General features: G+C 42.3%; 1 protein-coding gene across 3 annotated transcripts in view; it reads left to right on the top strand.

The window, feature by feature from the left end:
- LOC126273028 (allergen Tha p 1-like) overlaps window positions 1-23,607 on the top strand; it is a 405,450-nt gene that overhangs the window by 192,560 nt on the left and 189,283 nt on the right. Inside the window, exons 1-2 of one of the 3 annotated variants that reach the window (XM_049976418.1) lie at window positions 1,850-2,069; window positions 4,423-4,757. The exons of 1 other annotated variant lie outside the window; for it this stretch is intronic. In XM_049976418.1, coding sequence (XP_049832375.1) covers window positions 1,883-2,069; window positions 4,423-4,613 — 378 coding nt within the window. In that variant the 5' untranslated portion in view covers window positions 1,850-1,882 and the 3' untranslated portion in view covers window positions 4,614-4,757. Of the gene's footprint in view, window positions 1-1,849; window positions 2,070-4,422; window positions 4,758-23,607 lie in introns of those variants that run through there. One more of the 3 variants, XM_049976419.1, reaches the window with a different exon arrangement.

Consider the following 23,607-nt stretch of genomic DNA (forward strand, 5'->3'; position numbering starts at 1 on the left):
CGAACAAATTGAGAACAACAAAAAAAGAGTATAGGGGCCCGGGATCGATTCCTGGAGAGGTAAGGGATTTTCACGTGCTTCGAGATAACTGCGTGTTCATCACTGTAATTGATGCTAATTTTGCCTTTTTCTTCCGTGTATATAGTGACCTTCACGCAGAAGTTAAAATAGGATTTATTTTCAAGGTTTTCAGTACGCTGGATAAACAATAAGAACGGCCGAACAGCCGACCATTCTTGGCAGACATCTTGCGTATGAATAATTTCCATTATAATATCATTGCGTTCCGTCATCAACGGACGCTTTAAAAGACTCGCAACATAATTAGTAAAGAAGAGGAACTGCATAAATAAATTTATTCCGTATTAAAGTAAAAAATAAAATCTTTCAGTTCAGTACAGACATTAGCCACTTTTAGGCAAAACAGTTATTATTTCGTTTAAAAAAGATAAAACTTTCTATAATTCAAAGGTTTATTTTAACGAATTTCGCTGCGGTCACAATATCCTGCAGCAATATTCTAATATGATAACACGAAATATAATCCATGAGATTACGTTTTGGTCTCTATGAACGCTCCACGTAGACATCAATTTCAACAGATTCTAAAAGCGCCTCGTGCTATCCTATATTAGCAAGGTGGTGAGTCGCGTGCTGTTAAATAATCAGAACTCAGAGAACTATTTTACGAATGTATAGATTCCAGTCCCCCATATTATAATCGTTCTTTCTTGTGTCCGCTCCACCAAAATAAGTGCTCTATTCACGCTCTTGAGGGACACAAATATCAATAAAGTTATGCATTAAGATACATAATCTTTTCGTCACATTCGTTGAGGACACTGTAAGTATACTGGAGACGGTGTCCGGACCTGGGCGGTACTGATACATGGTGTTTCCAGCATGCCGTAATGTTACACTAAGTGGACTATGCTTCTCAGTATAGACTAACCGTTTAGTCCACGTGTCCGCATTCAATAACTGATCAGTTGTCCAGGGGAAAATACACATTAATCGTTTGCTCTGGCCATACGCATCTGTAGGTGCTAAAAAACATAAAAACCTGCCACTTGTAATAGGTATAATTATTTGTCTGCAAATAACGTAAATACAGATGTAATGTCATTCAGCACAACGTCCTTAGTCACCAATAGAAATATCTACACTTGTACCTGTTATACCTTGTACTGTACTGATACGTTGACAGAAATGAAACCAAGAAGTGAAAGCACATAGAGCACAATGTAGTTAATGAGAAATTTCATTTTACCAACCAGAAAAGCTTAATTTACTATATATTATGGAATTAGGACACCTCCATTTAATTTCTGTCCGACATAGTTTCATTTTTGACTTCGACATGTTGCCTAACGTGTGTCAGATGAAAGTAAGATCTCGTAAACACGAATTACAATGTTACATACGCCGTGTGACACACGAAGTCATTCTGCGCTTCTTTATGACTTTTTAGTGCACTATAGCGACACTAATTGTGTTGCGGCTGTCAATTACGTATCTCTTGCAGTACAAGTTCTGCTGTATTCCCCAGACACAGATTTTCCACTGTCTGTTGTGTTGTGATTCATATGTTGTCAGCGAGAAACTCAAAAACAGGAAGTCTACCTGTGCGTTATTATCCAGCAGAGGAGGTGAAGAAATTCCCAGTAAGTCGTCACGGTGACGGCGTTTCTGAGAAGTGAAGCAGCTGTCTGCCAAACACGCTTCCAGCTCTGAGAAAGGACCACGTGCGTGGACCACTCGAGGTCACCGCTGCTGCCTGTCCCTGTGACGTCACGCGCTGGCAGGTATATATTACACCGCCGTATCTGTGTTCGGCACGTCACTGGACAGCCACAGTCGATAACCTTTCCCAACAGCCACGATGCAGAAGAGTACTCTCGCCTTGTTTTTGGGGTGCCTTGTGGCGGCTGCTGCCGCGTACACCACCAAGTATGACAATATCGACTTGGACGACGTCCTGCATAACGACCGCCTCCTCAAGAAGTACCACGAGTGCCTCCTCTCTGACAGCGACGCCTCCTGCACCCCCGACGGGAAGGAGCTCAAGGGTGAGTGTAGTTCTTCTAGTCAAAATGTATGACAATTAGTGCATGGCCTTCATCTTTCTGCTTCTCCTCTAAATTCTTTTCGCCTCTACGAATTTGTTTCAGTAAGTTTAGGAATGTATCTCTTACATCCTCTCGCATTTCATATCACCTCGTGCACCAAAATACGTGAAGCGTCAGTTTCTCCAGACCGACAGCCATGGATTGTTTTTGCTTACGTTTCTCGTTTTATCGAAAGAAACAGGTAACCTTAGTGCTAACGTTATTTACTTACATCTTTGCTTGCTAAAACCTTTCTTGTTTAGACACATTTGAGAAGATGTTAGTAGTGTACATCGCTTACATTACTCTATGAATTCCCACTTTAGAGCCATCTACACACTTCTTCCATGTAGTCTGATCGTTATCATCCTGCTTCTTACGTAGCATGCCAGTAGCCTTAACATTTCTTTATGCTACTCTTTATTTTGCGTCATTTTCATCTCATTCCTCTTTTCCTTAATTCTTGCATATGTTACCATGAGTATTTTTTAGCTTGCTTGCGTTTTTGCCCCAGATTAAAAAGTTTTCCTGCAAAGCAAGGATCACGTTGTCCCTGCACATGTTACTTTGTAACAAATTTTCTGTGGATACAAGATATCACGAAAAATAAAAACTGTTAGCTAGAATTCCCACAATCTACATCGAGTTTGCACTTGGAATCACAACTTCTAGCTCCTGTAATAGAGAAACACTTTTCTACTTCATTGACTTAGAATTACGCAGCCCCTCAACTGGTAACTCAAAACCACTTGTTAGGAAAATTACCCCTTATTTGACGGCTTAGATTCGCAAGAGGTACATTATATTCAATTGATTAGTGCACATGTTCTAAATATTACCTGACACTAGCATATACAGCTTACAGAATCTTCATTTACCACGCTCATTAATAATGTACTGGATGTTCATGAAGTGCCACTAACATAAAAAAACAAAAACTTGGAAAGCATTAGTTTCAGAGGATTGTGGTTTGTTGTAGAACGTTTAGCTGGTCTCAAACTATTTTTCATGCTACAATTTCACTTTGTGCCCCCCTCAACGTTCGTAGATTCTCTAGGCAATGATATACGCCTGCCTGTGCGTGGGCGAATATTGCAGCATCAACAGTTTTGTTTCGTTCAGTGATTAGTGCACCAAGAGCAGCAGTATTATTGAATGTTGTTTACACACGATCCTTAACACGACCGTACAAAATGAAGCATAATTACAGGCCATGAGGAGAGCGTGCGGGGCACGCAGGGGTAGCATCACGACCCACCCACCTCTCAGGAAATGTGTCATTCAGCACACACCGAATTCAGCCCATTTCACACGTTCAAACACCAAGTTTTGGAAGACGTAAAACTGGAGCTTGCAGTCTGTCAACACTCGCTTGAGGCACTGAAGAACGTCCACTTTGAGGAAAGTCTCCGACGCTGACTATCCCTTTAAAGGTTTTGAACTGTATCATTAGGCTTGTTTTTATCTGTGGGGCCCTCACGTGCTGATAACGGTAATTTAATTCCGCAGTACCTTTGTGTTCTGCCTGCTACATGACACATTGAACCTTCTCCTGGTACATTGCCATTCTGATGCACTCCAAATCAGACTTGCTACAAAAGGCAAAGGAAAAACCTCAGCAGCTCCTAAACGTGTTGCAACCAACGACGATTCTGTACTTCTTAAAGTTTCCCAGTTGTGGTGTTTTCAAATGATAACGTGATTTTTTGGACATCCTCCATGCCAGGAAGACGTTCACATTTACCAATTTCCCGTAATATTCGTTAGTGACTCAAATTAGTGATAATTCCGGTTTGCTGTTTGAAGAAAGCAGCGAAGACAACACGGCTAAAACAACAACATTAATTTTTCAAACAATAGAAAATCCAGGATGGAATGTAACAATACCAGAGAAGAAAAGTTGCTACTTGCCTTATAGCGGAGATGCCGAGTCGCGATAGGCACAACAAAAAGATTCAGACAATTGTAGCTTCTGACAAAGGCCTTAATGGCCCAAAGCTATAACAGTGTGAATCTTTTTGTTGTGCCTATCGCGACTCAGCATCTCCACTATATGGTGAGCAGCAACATTCCTTCTCTGGCATTGCAACATAAATTTTTTTCGAACGTGACTTATCTAATGTTGTAACTATTGAGCTGATAGTTAGAGGATATAATATTTATTCATCAGCACACTCTTTGGTTAATTACATCTAGATTATGATAACGGGGATTATACTCGCAATGAAAAATGTCTAACCAGTAAGAAGTCATTTCATTTCATAGTATTTTGCTGGTCGTTATTTTTATCATTGTATTCCGTGTCTATTAACAGCCGCCATTCCTGATGCGCTGACCGACGACTGCGCCAAGTGCAACGAGAAGCAGAAGGCCGGAGCGGAGAAGGTGATCAGGTTCCTTATCAAGGAGAAGCCCGACCTGTGGACGCCGTTGGAGAACAAGTACGATCCCACCGGCACCTACAGGCAGAAGTACGGCGAGGAACTGAAGAGGGTCTCCGCCTAAACACCGCGATACCTTTGGCGCTGTACTGTGATAGCTCTAAGGAACTCACAAGGCTGTGTCTCATGTGATACCAACAAAGAACTATAATTTATTTGATTATTGTTGATGATAGTCGTGTGCCACATCTTATAAAATAAATGTCTGTTAATCAAAGGAGTTTTGGAATCTCTTCTAAAATTAAAAATGTACAGTAAACGAAAGATCCTATCACAATCCCTTCGTAAGATATTGGATTTAAAGCTACTTCTCATTAACGCACGTAATATAAGAAAAATCTGAAGCCCTTTTTGGGAACAGTTCTCCATAAATGAGATACGTTTTTCGTAAAATGCCTCATTGTGGTTCCCGCATGCGGGGTGTTAGTGGTATAAGTGGACATATTGTGATCACAGGTTCTTAACATGTACTAACTTCAATGTTTTAATTATTTATTTTGTGCGTGTAAAAGTATTCTACCGCCGGGCGGAGTGGCCATGTGGTTTGAGGCATCATGTCATGAACTGCGCGGCCCCTCTTGCCGGAAATTGGAGCCCTCCTTCGGTCATGGGTGTGTGTGTTGCCCTTAGCATAAATTACTTTAAGTAGCGTGTAAGTCTAGGGACCGATGACCTAAGCAGTTTGGTCCCTTGAGATTTCACACAAATTTGAACACTTTTTTGATTTGAAGTGTTCCCGCAAACACGTCACACAGTTTACTACCTGATGTTTCCTGCAAGGTCGCAACTACGCCACTAAGTGGACTACACTTGTCAGTACAGACAAACCGTTTTGCATCCATGCATCCACGCTTCTACATCTGACCTGCCGCCCAGGGGAAAATAAACATTAATCGCTTGTTCTTGCTATGTGTACTTGGAGGTACTAACAAAGCTAAAAACACGTCACTCTTAAAAGGTCTAATTACTGGTCTGCAAATGAATTAAATACTTATGTGTTGTTGTTCAGTACACTGTCCTCCGTCAAACAATTAAAGTACATGCACTTACGTCCCAAACACACTGCAAAGACAAACTGTTGGACCCCTAACAAGATGAAAATGCGGATTTAGAGCCTTAGAACTAATTACATTCATTTGTGTTTAAGGAAACTTTTTTCAGTGGAAGTCGAGAACTTGACAGGCTACTAAATATAGTTATGTTTCATTCGTATCATACGTAGTGGTGATGAGTATAGCACGTAACACAGTAATAAACAACAGTGTTACGTAATGCACTTCCTACACAGCAGACAAAACTCCCAGAATGTCTCTTGCATGTACCGAGTAGACGTATCCAGGGGAACATATCTATTATATTTAGAAACACTTGTCCAGATATATTAACAAGCAAACAAACGATTATCACGATGTGTATGGATAAATAACATATTATAGTAGATTCCAGTTCTAACTCAGTGGTTTGTAAATGATTGACAGTTCTAATACAAAATGGAGCTATGGACTCCCTGAAGTCAGGTAACAAGGTTTTACAGTAAACGATACTCACAGACTGTGACGTACGAATGTTAAAGCAAAATAAACCAAATATAGTGCAGTGTATTCTTCACATAACAGCTTATTACGTCAAGATCTCCTAGTAAGTACAATGTTCACCTTATCGGCTTCTGAAACTTATTGCCATCTTCAGACGTGAATACTCAGTTGACATCTTCGTCATGATATATATATATATATATATATATATATATATATATATATATATATATATATATATATATATGTGTGTGTGTGTGTGTGTGTGTGTGTGTGTGTGTGTTTGTGTGTGTGTCCAGGTTATGCACTGAGAACACAATGAAGTGGTATAAAATATAAAAAATGTCAATGAGTTACTCTTCATGTTCTCACACGTTTGGGATGCGGCAGCTGAAGTACTGTGGAGCAGTTGCAGTAGTTGTGTGTGCGACAGAGCGGGTCGAGGAATCAGGAAATAGAGGGAAACCAAAAGAGGACAGCGCTTCAGGAACTGTCGATAGAAACGTCAGTAGGTGTGGAGGATAGGTTACAAGGCCAATAAGTGCCAAGGGAATACAGCGTGAAATTTCAGAGTAACCACCTCGTATTTTGGTTGCCGTTATTTAGGGAAGGCGTGGAAAGTCCACACAAGGACGTACTGACGGAGATCCAAATTTCTTCCCCTGGCAACCGAAGAAAGCACACAGGGGAAGATTGCGCCCTTAATGTGCTATCTCACTGATAGACATTGGGATACGAACCAGAGAGCTGTTGCCCATATCACAACACAGTAATGTAGGACAAATATTGATGCCTATGAGTGATAACAAACGCAAATGATCATTGAAGCAAAACTGTATTTCGCGGCAGACTTTCGGAATACATCCGGTATTGAATTTTTTTATTTTTATAAAACGAGGGCCTCAAAAAGTTAGTTACGCATCATTACGGAAAGCCAAGTACTTTTACCGATTGCTGAACAATACTTCAAAGTGACAGAGATATATAACACTGTTTTTCAAGCTAGCAACAGGCTCTGGGAATGGCGGACGTAATGCTGTAGCTGGAGGGCCTGGTTCTACAAGTCGTTCAGTTTGTATTTATATCAAGATAGTAACTGCTCTCGAAAGAACAGATACCATTGATCTCCGTGCAGCTTCTTTAGAAAAAGTGATAATTAGTTGAAACTCTCAGCTGCCGACAGGATTTTGTAATAGAACCGCTTCTTTTCTTTTTTTTTCCACCAAGCGGTTTTCCGCTTTATGGTCCAACAACGCGATCACTTTTTTTCCCCTTGGGAACAGGAAGGCAGGGTAAACAGACAATCTTTATTCGTACAATTGTGCTGTCCTAGGGATAAGAAAAGTATCGAGACAGCAAAAACAATTTGGAAACCACAAAATCAACACAAAGGCCGCCCTCTTTTTTTCTTGTAACAGGAATAAAGTGAATGACAGTCCTAGTCACGGGCGGACCCCCCAGCTATCGGGCGGATTGTGAAAAACACCCTCTAAAAAATTGGAAAAGTAAGTCCTGTATTTCGTATGACTCTGTATGAGCTCGTGTTGTTCTTGTAAATACATCCAATAATCCATCACGGACTTAATATCGTACGAATACAAATATTTCGTCGCATGTCCAGTGATCCAATTGACCGCATACGTCTTTTGTTTGGGAAAAAAGGTCTTGTCCGGTAGAAAAAGTACATCCGATGTGATTTCTGTATAGTTAGTGGGCCGAAGGAAGGCCAGTATTCGACGCGTCAGCATCCAGACGTCCCTCGGTGCGCCACACACTAAACCATGTTTTTCCGTAGCTAACAGTCCACAGTTTGTGCAAAGGGGAGAATCGACCATATGAATTGTATGTAATCAACTCCTGGTCACAAGTTTACGGTTTATAAGAATATACCACATCGATCTCGCTGCTGTTGACAGTAATGGAATATGCACTGCACACCAAATGTGGTTCCACGTTCTATGCGGGTATTTGAATTCCATTATATTGCGGCCATGGTGATCCATCAAGCATCTATAGATCTCCCGAGTCGTGGATATTCTCGTCGAAGGTAATTTCAGACGAACATAACTGTAATCTACAAGAAATGAGGAAACGTGTGCAATAGAAGGCGAAGTATTGGCCACCGCAATAGGGGGTTCGTACGAAGGCGGAACAAGTACTTCTATCAGAGCCGACGTTATGGTATGCTTTCTTTGTTGCCAATTTCGTACCATCGCTCGCATGTAAAGCGCCAGCGATCTGTTTCTCACGTTTGTGAGGTTGAGGCCACCGTTCCGGAACTGTAGCGTTAACGTATCATACTTGATCTTAAATAGCAACCCAGTACTAACATAGTAACCAAAGGCAGCCATGAGCCGGTCTGCAGTACCCTTCGGTATTGGTAGGATCTGCGCTAAATGGGGCAGTCGTGACGCTATGTGAACGTTGATGTATGCCACACGTTGGATCATGTCAAAGGCTCTCAGTGAGTTGTTGTGTATCGTCAGACGAACATACTGCAGAAGCCGCCGAGAAGTCGCCGCTGACCGCCGTAGTGAACGGGTAAATGTAATCCCGTGACATCTCAGCGATTTCCCCGTCTGAAACTGTCCCGGTACGTCTTCCAGACCCCGTCCAATGTGCATAATTTTGGATTTCGTCATGTTAACGACTCTGCCTGCCACCGTCCCATGAGAGTCTAGATGTTCAACAGCCTGACGCACTTCATGTCCTGATCTGACAAGGAGGATCATGCTATCCCCATATGCGCGACAAACGAAAGAGTTCTCATTAAGCGCTATCCCAGTAAGTGAGCGCCTCATAACACACATCAGCGGCTCAAGCGCTATCGCAAACAGCATCATGGAGAGTGGGCACCCTTGTCGGACTGAGCTGTTAATGGGAATCGAGCCTGCTTCCTGGCCGTTTACAATCACCTTCGATGTAGCCCCTCGTATTAGCCTCATAACGATGGAGATAAAAACAGGTGGAATCGCCATTCGGCTCATTACTGACGCCAAGAAGTCATGGTTTATCCTGTCGAACGCACGATCGAAGTCCACACATATCATCGCTACTCGCATTTTACACGTTTCCGCAAGGGCGATAACGTCACGGTATTCACTTAACGCCGAGGAGATGTTGCTTCGCACCCCTAGGCAAGCCTGATCAGGGGATATTGCCCTGGACATCGCCAGCATGAGACGAGACGCTGGTAGTCGTGCAAAGATTTTATAATCGGTATTTAGCATAGTGAGAGGCCGATATTAATTAACACTGTGACTCCCCGCCATCTTCGGGATGGGAAGAAGAAAGCCCGTCACAAAATCCGACGGTAAGCGCATGTCCGGACGCATCGCCTCATTGTACATCGACACCAACTGTGGCATCATCATGTCCACGAATTCTCGATAAAACTCTAGCGTAATCCCATTTGGCCCTGGTGATTTATGGGTCGCTCCTTTTGTGAGTGCCACCTTTATATCGTCTTCTGTGAGTGGCTCCATAAGCGCTGCCTTATCCGTCTCTGTCACTGTCGTTTGCAGATGTTGCAGTATCTCTTCCCCCACGAGACGGTCTGTCGGTGTACCGGCATAGAGGTGGCGGAAATGCTCTAAAAATTCATTTGCAATGTCGTGTTGTCAGTTGACGGCCATCTAAACCTTGGAGCACTGTTACGAATACCCGGCGGTAACGTTTATGTTCCCCAGTGATGGTGTCGAGACATCTTGCCCGTATTGGTATGCCACCCAGTCGTCGTCGCTTGATCAATAGGATTTGTGCCTTGACACGATGAACTTCCGCATGATGTTCTGGAGACGGCACCTGGAAGGACAGCTCACGAAGCATGGTGTAATTATAATCAAGAGTGTCTCTTTGCCATCTCGTCTTATCCCGACCATACTGTATGAGAGCTCTTCTTATTGCCGGCTTAGTACATTCGAGCCACCATTGAAGCACGGAGGTATATGTTGGTAGACGGCGTTGAAATGTGGCCCGTACCTCCTCGACTCTCTGACAACATTGGGGGTCCGCCAAAAGTGACGAATTGAGCTTCCATGTCCCGCGGCTTCTCCACACACTTTGCCTAGGGAGTGATATGGTATAAATGTAAGCCAGATGATCAGTAAATGCCGCAGGCCATCGTTCCGCGTCGACCATCTTATCCTGTAGGCCAACCGAAACATACATTCGATGACGTCTGCTCGCTGAGTGACTGGTATAAAAAATATATCCCTCATGGTTCCTATGAATCATGTCCCAGGTGTCGCTTAACTCCAGATCCCGGCATAGCACTTGCAATTCACGACAGGTATTGTAATGTGGAGTCAGGTCTTTTTGGGATAAGACACAATTGAAGTCACCACCTATAATGAAATGATCGAATCTGCTGGTAAATAAGGGCACAATCTCTTCCGAATAATATCTCGCACGCGCCCGTCTGTTGTCGGTGCCGGAAGGGGCATAACATTGAGAATGCGAATTCCATTAACAGTTATCGCCAGTCCTCGTGCTGAAGGTAGATAAGCCATGTCGCGAACCGGAATCCCGTCCCGGACCAATATCGCCGTTACACTGTCGTTGTTCGAGTGCGGCGAAGTGTAGGAGATGTAGCCATGCACTTCCTGGAACTCAGGAATGTAGATTTCCTGCACCATCAGTATATCCACATCCGACGCGTATATCATGTCCCTAAATAACTGCTGTTTCACTGGCGATCTAATGGTATTTACATTCACTGTCCCTATTCTGTATGCCTGGGGTCAAGTAGCTGTCATCTCCACATGATGTTAAAATGGCAAAGTTTCACCGTATCGACAGTCCCCTTGCACATTCGCAGAGGGTCGCCCGACGGACGTGTACCTGTGGTATTAGGTTTCTTGAGATGCGGACGGATGCGAGTCCCCACCAGTAGAATGGTCAGCATCGGTGATTTCGTCGTCCTGCTCATACCAGCTGATATCATTGAGGTGCTCCAAATTTTCCTGTGCAGCATTGATGAGTGACACCTGTTGTTCTTTCGCAGCGTTAGACTCCACCCCAGAAGGGGTAGCAGGCCCCTGAGTGGATGCGTCGTCTGAGCGACATGACATCCTTTCACTGTCCGAATTCATATGGTCTGCGACATCCGAAGCTTGTGGTTCCAAGTCAGACAGGTCCATAGTGTTAGTCTCATCTAGGCTCCCAAGAAGAGAAGATAGCGTTCCCGCAGAGTTTAGTCGGCGCTTCTTGGGGCGCTTTGGCGAGCGTTGTTTGCGTGCCCTATCCTCGGCCTCTGGTGTCGGTGAATCTAGTATCTCCTGCTGTCTCGCCGCCGCCACAACGCCCTGGGGCTGTTCCACTTCAGCTTCCATGCCTGTTGTGATGCTGTCAACCTCTTTCTGCACCACCTGTCATGTATGGCATTGGAGGTTGGTCGGAGCCATTCCTTCTTCAGTGGGGTCCGAAGGCGCCTCAATCAACTGCGGCGTTGGTTCGATAGTGCGTTCAGACCTCAGCGTCACCTCCCCGCTGTGCGCCGCCACGTAAGTCATCGGTAGTGACGTTTCTGTAGTCGGATTCTGGAATTCCCCGCTGGGGAGTTGCACTAGTCTCCTCTGCATACGCGCAGATCGAAGATGTCCAGGGCTGTCCATCATAGATGCCAATAGCTCGACAGCCGCCGATGTTGATGTACGATGGCACATGTTTCGTAAGGGCAATTCGCACCTGTCGGACACCATTGAGAACTGCATAAATGCTAAAACTTGCCCAACGTTCGGTCGTATGAGTGATAACTCTGCCATATGGCTCGAGCGATTCAGTAACCAATGATTCTGGTACCTCGAAAGGCAGCTCGAAGATTCGAATCGTACGCACACCCAGGCCCGAATGAGCGACTAAAACGTCGCCAATATGACCATCGGAGTATCGGAACTGGAATCATCGTTTGGCGGCTTCAATGATCCTATCGCATGCTGCATCGTCAATCATCTTTACGTAAAGAGTGCTGCTCACGATTGATAAATGAATTCCAATAATCTCCATGTAATTAAGTTGCACTTCGTCCCTCAAGAAACGTTGGATTTCGAAAGCCTTCAGTCGTGCATACTCGTTACAGAACGTGAACTGTATCGTGGTTTTTCGTAAATTGTGTACCATGGCGATCGATTCAAACAGTAACACACGCGAGTGACGACGGTGTAAACACCGGTTCTTCCGCGAACGTTCGCAGCCGGGACGTAAACGAGTCCGAGCTGCTCCGCGGCTAAAGGCGGACCGTCTGAGCCACCGAGGACACAGATGAACAGCGCCACCCCTTGCAGGCCTCCCGTGAGACCCACATTCCCAACTGTCTACAATCTACATACGTAATGTACCTAATAGGTATTTGCCCATACACTCATTACTCGCGGACCACTAAGGTGACGATTCCCATAAGAGTTCGGACAACCTGTGCGCAGTCGCACAGACGAAGGTCAGTGGCCGGACACCATTGATGACCGTGCAGCTTTTCTAGATTACATGATAATTATTGATGGATAGAGCGTCTGTCATGCAAGCAGGAGGTCCCGGATTCGAGCCTCGGTCAGAGCACACGTTTTCAGCTGTCCCCATCGAGGTATATCAACAACACCTGTCGGCAGCTGAGGGTCTCAATTAATTTGGGGTACACTCAGCCTCGTGAGGCCAATTGAGGAGCTACGCGACCAAATAGTAGCGACCTTGGCCACAGAAAACCATCATAACGACCGAGAGAGCGGTCTGATGACTACACGCCCCTCCTATCCGCATTCTCAGTTGAGGATGACACGCCGCAGTATGATCCCGATGGGCCACTTCTGGCCTGAAGACGTAGTGCTATATGCACTGTTGCAATATTAGATCTTCAGTGAATCGGAAACCTCTAAAATAGTGTACTAATTTTTTCCCGGCTGTGTGTTTAACGGGTTTACTCCGAAAAAAGTAACATAATGAATGTCTATGAGCGATACCACATTCCTGGTCGACTTCGATGCACTGGAACACTGGAAGCTCCCTCTGTCGGGGATGGCTAGTGCCGCATGGCATCGTGCGTAGCGCATGTTCTGATCGAGACACTGGTTAAAGAACTGTGGGTGCAATCAGTACCTGTTCCAGAGCTCGGCGGAACCTCCCTAAATACCCAGGCCACGTTAATATACTACACCAACTACTTACGAGCTCGTGGTCCACAGAAACAACGGGTCCGCGGAAACAGCGACCTTCTGCGGCGACTGCACTGCCGCCTGCTGGTCTAGGCAGTGTGCCGAACTGAAGTTCTGTCACCTGCTGATTTAACACCTTCGACGTTAGGCCACTGGTACACCACTTCTGTGAGAAGCATTGCAACTCTTTGGAGCGTATAGCCAGTACAGAGCACAACGTGTGAAGCCACGCTGAGCCTATTTCAAGTACGGCAACCTCTGATACTAACGCTGTCTACTGAGTCTGACGTAGACGCAGTAGTTCCCTATTTAGGTGTTTACAGGTTCGAGTGGTGCGCGTTTACTAGATAGTGTGACAAAGTTCTTCAAGAACTAGCTTTCCTACAGAAAAGAATAATCATAAATTGGGAGACGTGTAAGGAATCAGGCGATAACAAAGATGATAATATTACTTTTTCCTAAATATATTTCTCTAAATATATCATCTTTTCATGATGGGAAAAATACCCAAAAGTTTGTTCTAAGACCTAAGACACATAATTTACGTGATGTGAGTTTTTCCTATTCCTCTTTATATTATTATAGTCGTTAAGTTTCTGACTAGTATGATGGAGCCTGCCCCAAACACCTCTCCTGTGCCAACCACTTCATCTCCGAATGTCATTTGCAACCAACATCCTCAGTTATGTGCTGGATGTGTTCCAGTTCTTTCCCCCACAGTTTTTACCTTCAATAGCTCAACCTAGTATCATGGAAGTATTCTCTGATGTCCTAACAGATATTGTATCGTCCTATTTTCCACTGTTTTCGGCGTCTTCCTCTTCTCGCCGATTCTGCGGAGAATGTCCTCATTCATTCCCTAATCAGTCCACCTAATTTACAACACTGTTCTGTAGGACCACATCTCACATGCTTCGATTCTCTTCTGTGTTGGTTTTCCCAGTCCTTACTATAAAGCCAGTCAGTCGCAACCACATCAGGGAGGAGAAACGTTAGTCTGTAAAAATAATCAACCTTATAATATAAGGTAGCCACAGTTATATATTCAGAATAACAACAACCTGCACTTTAAGTGGTTGCAGTTCATTTAACATCTGCTTTAGAACATTATCTTTACTAAACACAGAGTAAATGCAAAACTGCAATGAATCATAACACGAAAAAAACATTCATAGCAAAAATGTAAATGTGCCTCCACAACTACCCCATCGCCTTCTCGGACAGCATCATATACACATTTAACCCTGCTAATCTAGGCAACGTAACTAGCAGAGAAAGGCAGTACAAAAGTCTTCCTCCCTGCAGTTCAGACAGTATCGTAAAACAGATCAATCAGGGTGCGTTGTTCCTCCTTTCGGTCGTATCTTTACAACTATATCTACACATCTGTTTCCCATGCCGAATAAGTTCTACGGTCTTTGACGGAGTGTGTGCTACTTTGATATCTAGTAACCCATTAGACTAGTGTGCTAGATAGGGTTTCGAATCCGAACTTGGTAAATTCTCTTAACGGTAGAGTTTTTGGGCATCCTTCCTCGTCTTTTAAACCTTAGTAACTTACTGTTATCTCCTTCCTCCTCGATAGAACCTGGCCTTGTTTGAATTTAAGACATGCGCATGAAAACTGGCTAACCCTCTAATGTAAGAACTTAGATGTAAGAGCTGCCATCTTGTTCTGGTTGCCGGAACTACCAGAATTAACCTTGGTCTCACCCGTAAATTTAACATTGGAGTGTAATACAACGCAAACAATTTCTTCCGTTTCGCTAGATATGATTTCTGTAATGTCAAAAACGGGATAACCTTCCGATATACTCCGGCTTCCCTCCAACGGAAAGAAGGATAGCCAATACTATGCCCTGTGATAAACAGACAACAGGTAGTAAACTGTAGTTTCAAAAGGATGGGGTCTGAGGTGCATTATATTGGAATTAATAACCGTGTAAACGCGAAATTTAATCCTATTGTAATATTTAATATTAATCGCTGTATCAACTTAGTTCACAGTGAAGTGTTCAGTTGGGACATTCATACAGAATATAAATACCGGTAGTTAACATAGCGGATGTAAAAATCGGAAACGTTGACGAAAGTGTGAAAAATTGGTGAAAATTTTCGGAATAGGAAGCGTAATCCACAGAAGTAGTGCAAAGAAAATGAGAAGAGCAAGCGAATGAAGGTAAATAATACCGTAATTATAAGGGTGTAGTGTGAAAGGCAAAATCACAAGGTTCAGATTGAGCCTATGGGAGAAAATGCTCCAACATTTTACCTGCAGGTACTCGGGAGAAGTTGTTTCGTGATTTCAGAAATCTAAGTACAACGATCTCCAAAATTCTTATATATTTGCATGTGTGAATATGAATCCTGTTAAGCGGAGGTATACTGATAATCCAGAGAGGAGTAGACGGCAACAATCAACATCTGTATGGTTACTATAGGTGAAGTATATGTTAAGATTTGTCAGAAAGCTTGACTAGCAATCTTCGGTATAAGCAATGGATGCCTGTCTTATGTAATGCAACAAAAGAAAAGATCTGAAAGTCCTGAATTTTGTTTTTGTGTTTGATTAGGCAACAAACCACCAGACGTACAGTCACAATGACAGATTAAAAGCAAAATAATCTTTTTAACGTGGATAAGCGAGGGAGACGCAACAGTCGCCCAAATAAATGAAGCAAGGAGTGCGAGGAATTTGCATGGCCTCATGTACGAGTAAATACGCAGTTCTCCTACACAGTCAAGTCACTACTCCAGGAAAAAGTATTTGACATATCTGTGTGCAGATCGAAGCATTAGCTTGATGTATAGTCGTTATCAAGATAAGCACAAAGATAGCAACATGGCACCTCTTAGCGTTGGTATGTATTATAAAATATTTTAGCAGTTTTTAATATTGGTTTTGCAAAACCACGTAGCGGCATCTGTGAAGTTTGATATCACCTTAAGACGCAGATTGTATGTGAGAAAAGCGTTTAGGAAGCCAAACAACTAAAAACCTGAACATCCATGTTAAACAGGCTAGTACTGCCTATCAAGCTCTAAAACCGGACTCCCAATATTCAAAAACTTATAATTCTGTTATGGCCATTGCTTTCATCAACATGGCACCTCTTAGCATTGGTATGTATAATAAAATATTTAGTCTGTTGCCATTGCTTCGCTGTAACTTTGCCTTTTACAGGACTTTTCGCTACATTTAATGGTAATTTGTGGCTGTGGATGTTTGATAATGTATAAAACAAATCTTCACATATTATTATTCTTCTTTATTAATTATTATTTTTCATGTTACGTTACAATATAAAGGATATGACAGAAAAGATCAGAAACAATAAAGGGTTCATAATGTATATATCTGCGTTAAAAAATTAAGAATACTCAGGCGGTGGTGCTCCCAGCAAATAAAGATAATGCTACTGTTGTATTGCCTCGGGACGAATACCATGATAAAATGTACAATTTATTGAGTGATAGCATGTACCGGAAGATCAGCAGGGATCCCACTGATCGAGTGGCGAAGAAAACTGTTTCCCTTTTGAATGATTCACCTTTTCCACCAGAAGTTGTTCGGAGATTGAAACCAAGTGGTCCGGTGCTTCCTAGACTTTATGGACTACCAAAGGCCCACAAGAAAGATGTTCCTTTACGCCCCATAGTGAGTAACATAGGCTCTCCGACCTATGACGTTGCCAAACATCTGGCATCATTGTTGAGGCCTCTTGTGGGAGAATGTACTTACCACATAAGAAACTCGGCTGACTTCATTAGTAAACTGAAATCATTGAAAATGAACCCGTCTGATATATTAGTTACTTCTGATGTGGTGGCTTTATTTACAAAGGTTCCCCTTCCAGAATCTCTACAACTTATTGAAAGAAGTTTTGACGAAGAGATTTCAGATTTATTTAAACATGTTCTGACCTCCACATATTTTTTATTTAACAACGAATTTTTTGATCAGACGGACTGAGTCGCCATGGGTAGTCACTTGTGCCCTCTGGTGGCCAATTTATTTATGGAGGACTTCGAAGAGAAGGCGCTTGAATCTGCTGAATTGAAACCCGCGGTGTTCTGCAGGTATGTTGATGACACTTTTGTAGTTTGGCCCCATGGTGAAGACAACTTGCAAGAATTCTTAAGACATCTGAACTCCCTGCACGATCAAATAAAGTTCACAATGTAAACTGAAAAGGAGGCATGCCTTCCATTCTTGGATGTTTTGGTTCGGCGCAGAGAGGATGGAACTTTGGGACATGAAGTGTATAGGGAGCCGACGCACACCGATCTGTATTTACATGCAAATAGCTGCCACCATCCTGCCCAGACAATGAGTGTTCTTTTTACTTTGACTCACAGAGCGCAGTCTGCAAGATGAACTTTCCCACTTACAAAGAGTGTTTGAAGGCAATGGATACTCTCCACAACAAATACAAAGGGCACTGAAAATGAAACCGAGAGAGGCCACAAAGAAAGCAGAAGAAGATGAAGAAACCTTTAAATCGATGGCCTTCTTGCCATATGTGGGTAGCCTCTCATCAAAAATAGGACGCATTCTCGGCAGGCACAAAGTAAAAGTGATTTTTCGTCCTCCACCCAAGACAGCTGCACTCGTGGGCTCCGTCAAAGATGATTTGCTGCTCCGAAAATCTGGAGTTTACAAAATTCCATGTGAATGTGGCCTTTCTTACATCGGACAAACAACTCGTACTGTCCAAGAAAGGTGTACAGAACACCGGAGGTACACACGACTTTTACAACCTAACAAGTCGGCAGTGGCAGAGCACTATATTGATAATGGTCACAGTATGTTGTATGACAACGTCGAAATTTTGTCAACTACATCATCCCTTTGGGACTCGATAGTGAAGGAGGCAATTGAAATTCGCTTGACGACGAATTTTATTAATAGAGATAGTGGTTTCAATCTTGATAAATCATGGAATCCGACAATTGCTGTGATAAAGTCTCAAAGACATCGTCACAGCCCAGCTCACAGTGATATATCGGTAGGTCAACACAGATCAACTGCGGAGTCATAAATACAACTCGCGCATTATGCACGTCTCTGCCGCCGACCAACGTCTCTGGCGCATTTCCATCTGTGGCCGCATGGGTAGTCGCTCGGTACAACAGTATAAAGGGACGAAGCGAGCACTGGAGCGGCAGTCTTGCGGCTCACTCTGAAGATGGCTGAACGTTATACAGCCGAAATATCAGAAGAAGAAGATTTCTTGCGGCTGCACACTCGAAACTTAATGGAACAGTCTTTGTGCTGCCAAACCCTGAAGATTCACATCAAGAATAAAAGAGTTTTATGTTTTTCCAGCCTCATTTACACAATCCCGTTTTTCTCCATATGTAAATACTGTGGGCTAGCCAGTTTTTTCGCGCATGTCTTCAATTCCCTCTCGAGACGTTATTAATTTGAATTACATGCATTAAGAAATTAACTTGTCATTTTAATATAAAAAGAGTATCTCTCGAACATGAAATCATAAAAATGTAAAAAAGTAAATCATAACAACTGAAATAAAAAGTACTTAAAGAAATTATCCTTCCATTTGTTCTTTCCATCTTGAAATGATGCGATGTAATGCATATGAAGATTTGAAATTAAAAGTTCTGGAAAAAACAAAAAACAAAGATGGGCAGAATTTCTCTTCAATCTGGCAAGTGACTTAAAACTATAATAAGGTAGCTCCCAAAACACCCAGTGAATTTATTGCAACATCTCCTCTGTATAATGTGATGTTTTCTCATCTTCTAACAAATGGTCATATAGTGCTAGGATCTTATAAGACAGTAGTGGATAAACGTCTCTCTGGCAAAACATAGAAGTCTTTTAGTGTTTCTGGAAATGTTGTTAGATTTCCAGAAACACTAAAAGACTTCTATGTTTTGCCAGCGAGACGTTTATCCACTACTGTCTTATAAGATCCTAGCACTATATGACCATTTGTTAGAAGATGAGAAAACATCACATTATACAGAGGAGATGTTGCAATAAATTCACTGGGTGTTTTGGGAGCTACCTTAATATAGTTTTAAGTCACTTGCCAGATTGAAGAGAAATTCTGCCCATCTTTGTTTTTTGTTTTTTCCAGAACTTTTAATTTCAAATCTTCATATGCATTACATCGCATCATTTCAAGATGGAAAGAACAAATGGAAGGATAATTTCTTTAAGTACTTTTTATTTCAGTTGTTATGATTTACTTTTTTACATTTTTATGATTTCATGTTCGAGAGATACTCTTTTTATATTAAAATGACAAGTTAATTTCTTAATGCATGTAATTCAAATTAATAACGTCTCGAGAGGGAATTGAAGACATGCGCGAAAAAACTGGCTAGCCCACAGTATTTACATATGGAGAAAAACGGGATTGTGTAAATGAGGCTGGAAAAACATAAAACTCTTTTATTCTTGATGTGAATCTTCAGGGTTTGGCAGCACAAAGACTGTTCCATTAAGTTTCGAGTGTGCAGCCGCAAGAAATCTCCTTCTTCTTCTGATATTTCGGCTGTATAACGTTCAGCCATCTTCAGAGTGAGCCGCAAGACTGCCGCTCCAGTGCTCGCTTCGTCCCTTTATACTGTTGTACCGAGCGACTACCCATGCGGCCACAGATGGAAATGCGCCAGAGACGTTGGTCGGCGGCAGAGACGTGCATAATGCGCGAGTTGTATTTATGACTCCGCAGTTGATCTGTGTTGACCTACCGATATATCACTGTGAGCTGGGCTGTGACGATGTCTTTGAGACTTTATCACAGCAATTGTCGGATTCCATGATTTATCAAGATTGAAACCACTATCTCTATTAATAAAATTCGTCGTCAAGCGAATTTCAATTGCCTCCTTCACTATCGAGTCCCAAAGGGATGATGTAGTTGACAAAATTTCGACGTTGTCATACAACATACTGTGACCATTATCAATATAGTGCTCTGCCACTGCCGACTTGTTAGGTTGTAAAAGTCGTGTGTACCTCCGGTGTTCTGTACACCTTTCTTGGACAGTACGAGTTGTTTGTCCGATGTAAGAAAGGCCACATTCACATGGAATTTTGTAAACTCCAGATTTTCGGAGCAGCAAATCATCTTTGACGGAGCCCACGAGTGCAGCTGTCTTGGGTGGAGGACGAAAAATCACTTTTACTTTGTGCCTGCCGAGAATGCGTCCTATTTTTGATGAGAGGCTACCCACATATGGCAAGAAGGCCATCGATTTAAAGGTTTCTTCATCTTCTTCTGCTTTCTTTGTGGCCTCTCTCGGTTTCATTTTCAGTGCCCTTTGTATTTGTTGTGGAGAGTATCCATTGCCTTCAAACACTCTTTGTAAGTGGGAAAGTTCATCTTGCAGACTGCGCTCTGTGAGTCAAAGTAAAAAGAACACTCATTGTCTGGGCAGCTATTTGCATGTAAATACAGATCGGTGTGCGTCGGCTCCCTATACACTTCATGTCCCAAAGTTCCATCCTCTCTGCGCCGAACCAAAACATCCAAGAATGGAAGGCATGCCTCCTTTTCAGTTTACATTGTGAACTTTATTTGATCGTGCAGGGAGTTCAGATGTCTTAAGAATTCTTGCAAGTTGTCTTCACCATGGGGCCAAACTACAAAAGTGTCATCAACATACCTGCAGAACACCGCGGGTTTCAATTCAGCAGATTCAAGCGCCTTCTCTTCGAAGTCCTCCATAAATAAATTGGCCACCAGAGGGCACAAGTGACTACCCATGGCGACTCAGTCCGTCTGATCAAAAAATTCGTTGTTAAATAAAAAATATGTGGAGGTCAGAACATGTTTAAATAAATCTGAAATCTCTTTGTCAAAACTTCTTTCAATAAGTTGTAGAGATTCTGGAAGGGGAACCTTTGTAAATAAAGCCACCACATCAGAAGTAACTAATATATCAGACGGGTTCATTTTCAATGATTTCAGTTTACTAATGAAGTCAGCCGAGTTTCTTATGTGGTAAGTACATTCTCCCACAAGAGGCCTCAACAATGATGCCAGATGTTTGGCAACGTCATAGGTCGGAGAGCCTATGTTACTCACTATGGGGCGTAAAGGAACATCTTTCTTGTGGGCCTTTGGTAGTCCATAAAGTCTAGGAAGCACCGGACCACTTGGTTTCAATCTCCGAACAACTTCTGGTGGAAAAGGTGAATCATTCAAAAGGGAAACAGTTTTCTTCGCCACTCGATCAGTGGGATCCCTGCTGATCTTCCGGTACATGCTATCACTCAATAAATTGTACATTTTATCATGGTATTCGTCCCGAGGCAATACAACAGTAGCATTATCTTTATTTGCTGGGAGTACCACCGCCTGAGTATTCTTAATTTTTTAACGCAGATATATACATTATGAACCCTTTATTGTTTCTGATCTTTTCTGTCATATCCTTTATATTGTAACGTAACATGAAAAATAATAATTAATAAAGAAGAATAATAATATGTGAAGATTTGTTTTATACATTATCAAACATCCACAGCCACAAATTACCATTAAATGTAGCGAAAAGTCCTGTAAAAGGCAAAGTTACAGCGAAGCAATGGCAACAGACTAAATATTTTATTATACATACCAATGCTAAGAGGTGCCATGTTGATGAAAGCAATGGCCATAACAGAATTATAAGTTTTTGAATATTGGGAGTCCGGTTTTAGAGCTTGATAGGCAGTACTAGCCTGTTTAACATGGATGTTCAGGTTTTTAGTTGTTTGGCTTCCTAAACGCTTTTCTCACATACAATCTGCGTCTTAAGGTGATATCAAACTTCACAGATGCCGCTACGTGGTTTTGCAAAACCAATATTAAAAACTGCTAAAATATTTTATAATACATACCAACGCTAAGAGGTGCCATGTTGCTATCTTTGTGCTTATCTTGATAACGACTATACATCAAGCTAATGCTTCGATCTGCACACAGATATGTCAAATACTTTTTCCTGGAGTAGTGACTTGACTGTGTAGGAGAACTGCGTATTTACTCGTACATGAGGCCATGCAAATTCCTCGCACTCCTTGCTTCATTTATTTGGGCGTCTGTTGCGTCTCCCTCGCTTATCCACGTTAAAAAGATTATTTTGCTTTTAATCTGTCATTGTGACTGTACGTCTGGTGGTTTGTTGCCTAATCAAACACAAAAACAAAATTCAGGACTTTCAGATCTTTTCTTTTGTTGCATTACATAAGACAGGCATCCATTGCTTATACCGAAGATTGCTAGTCAAGCTTTCTGACAAATCTTAACATATACTTCACCTATAGTAACCATACAGATGTTGATTGTTGCCGTCTACTCCTCTCTGGATTATCAGTATACCTCCGCTTAACAGGATTCATATTCACACATGCAAATATATAAGAATTTTGGAGATCGTTGTACTTAGATTTCTGAAATCACGAAACAACTTCTCCCGAGTACCTGCAGGTAAAATGTTGGAGCATTTTCTCCCATAGGCTCAATCTGAACCTTGTGATTTTGCCTTTCACACTACACCCTTATAATTACGGTATTATTTACCTTCATTCGCTTGCTCTTCTCATTTTCTTTGCACTACTTCTGTGGATTACGCTTCCTATTCCGAAAATTTTCACCAATTTTTCACACTTTCGTCAACGTTTCCGATTTTTACATCCGCTATGTTAACTACCGGTATTTATATTCTGTATGAATGTCCCAACTGAACACTTCACTGTGAACTAAGTTGATACAGCGATTAATATTAAATATTACAATAGGATTAAATTTCGCGTTTACACGGTTATTAATTCCAATATAATGCACCTCAGACCCCATCCTTTTGAAACTACAGTTTACTACCTGTTGTCTGTTTATCACAGGGCATAGTATTGGCTATCCTTCTTTCCGTTGGAGGGAAGCCGGAGTATATCGGAAGGTTATCCCGTTTTTGACATTACAGAAATCATATCTAGCGAAACGGAAGAAATTGTTTGCGTTGTATTACACTCCAATGTTAAATTTACGGGTGAGACCAAGGTTAATTCTGGTAGTTCCGGCAACCAGAACAAGATGGCAGCTCTTACATCTAAGTTCTTACATTAGAGGGTTAGCCAGTTTTCATGCGCATGTCTTAAATTCAAACAAGGCCAGGTTCTATCGAGGAGGAAGGAGATAACAGTAAGTTACTAAGGTTTAAAAGACGAGGAAGGATGCCCAAAAACTCTACCGTTAAGAGAATTTACCAAGTTCGGATTCGAAACCCTATCTAGCACACTAGTCTAATGGGTTACTAGATATCAAAGTAGCACACACTCCGTCAAAGACCGTAGAACTTATTCGGCATGGGAAACAGATGTGTAGATATAGTTGTAAAGATACGACCGAAAGGAGGA

This window comes from Schistocerca gregaria, chromosome 5, assembly GCF_023897955.1.
Source record: "Schistocerca gregaria isolate iqSchGreg1 chromosome 5, iqSchGreg1.2, whole genome shotgun sequence".
In the NCBI taxonomy this organism is placed as follows: Eukaryota; Metazoa; Arthropoda; class Insecta; order Orthoptera; family Acrididae; genus Schistocerca; species Schistocerca gregaria.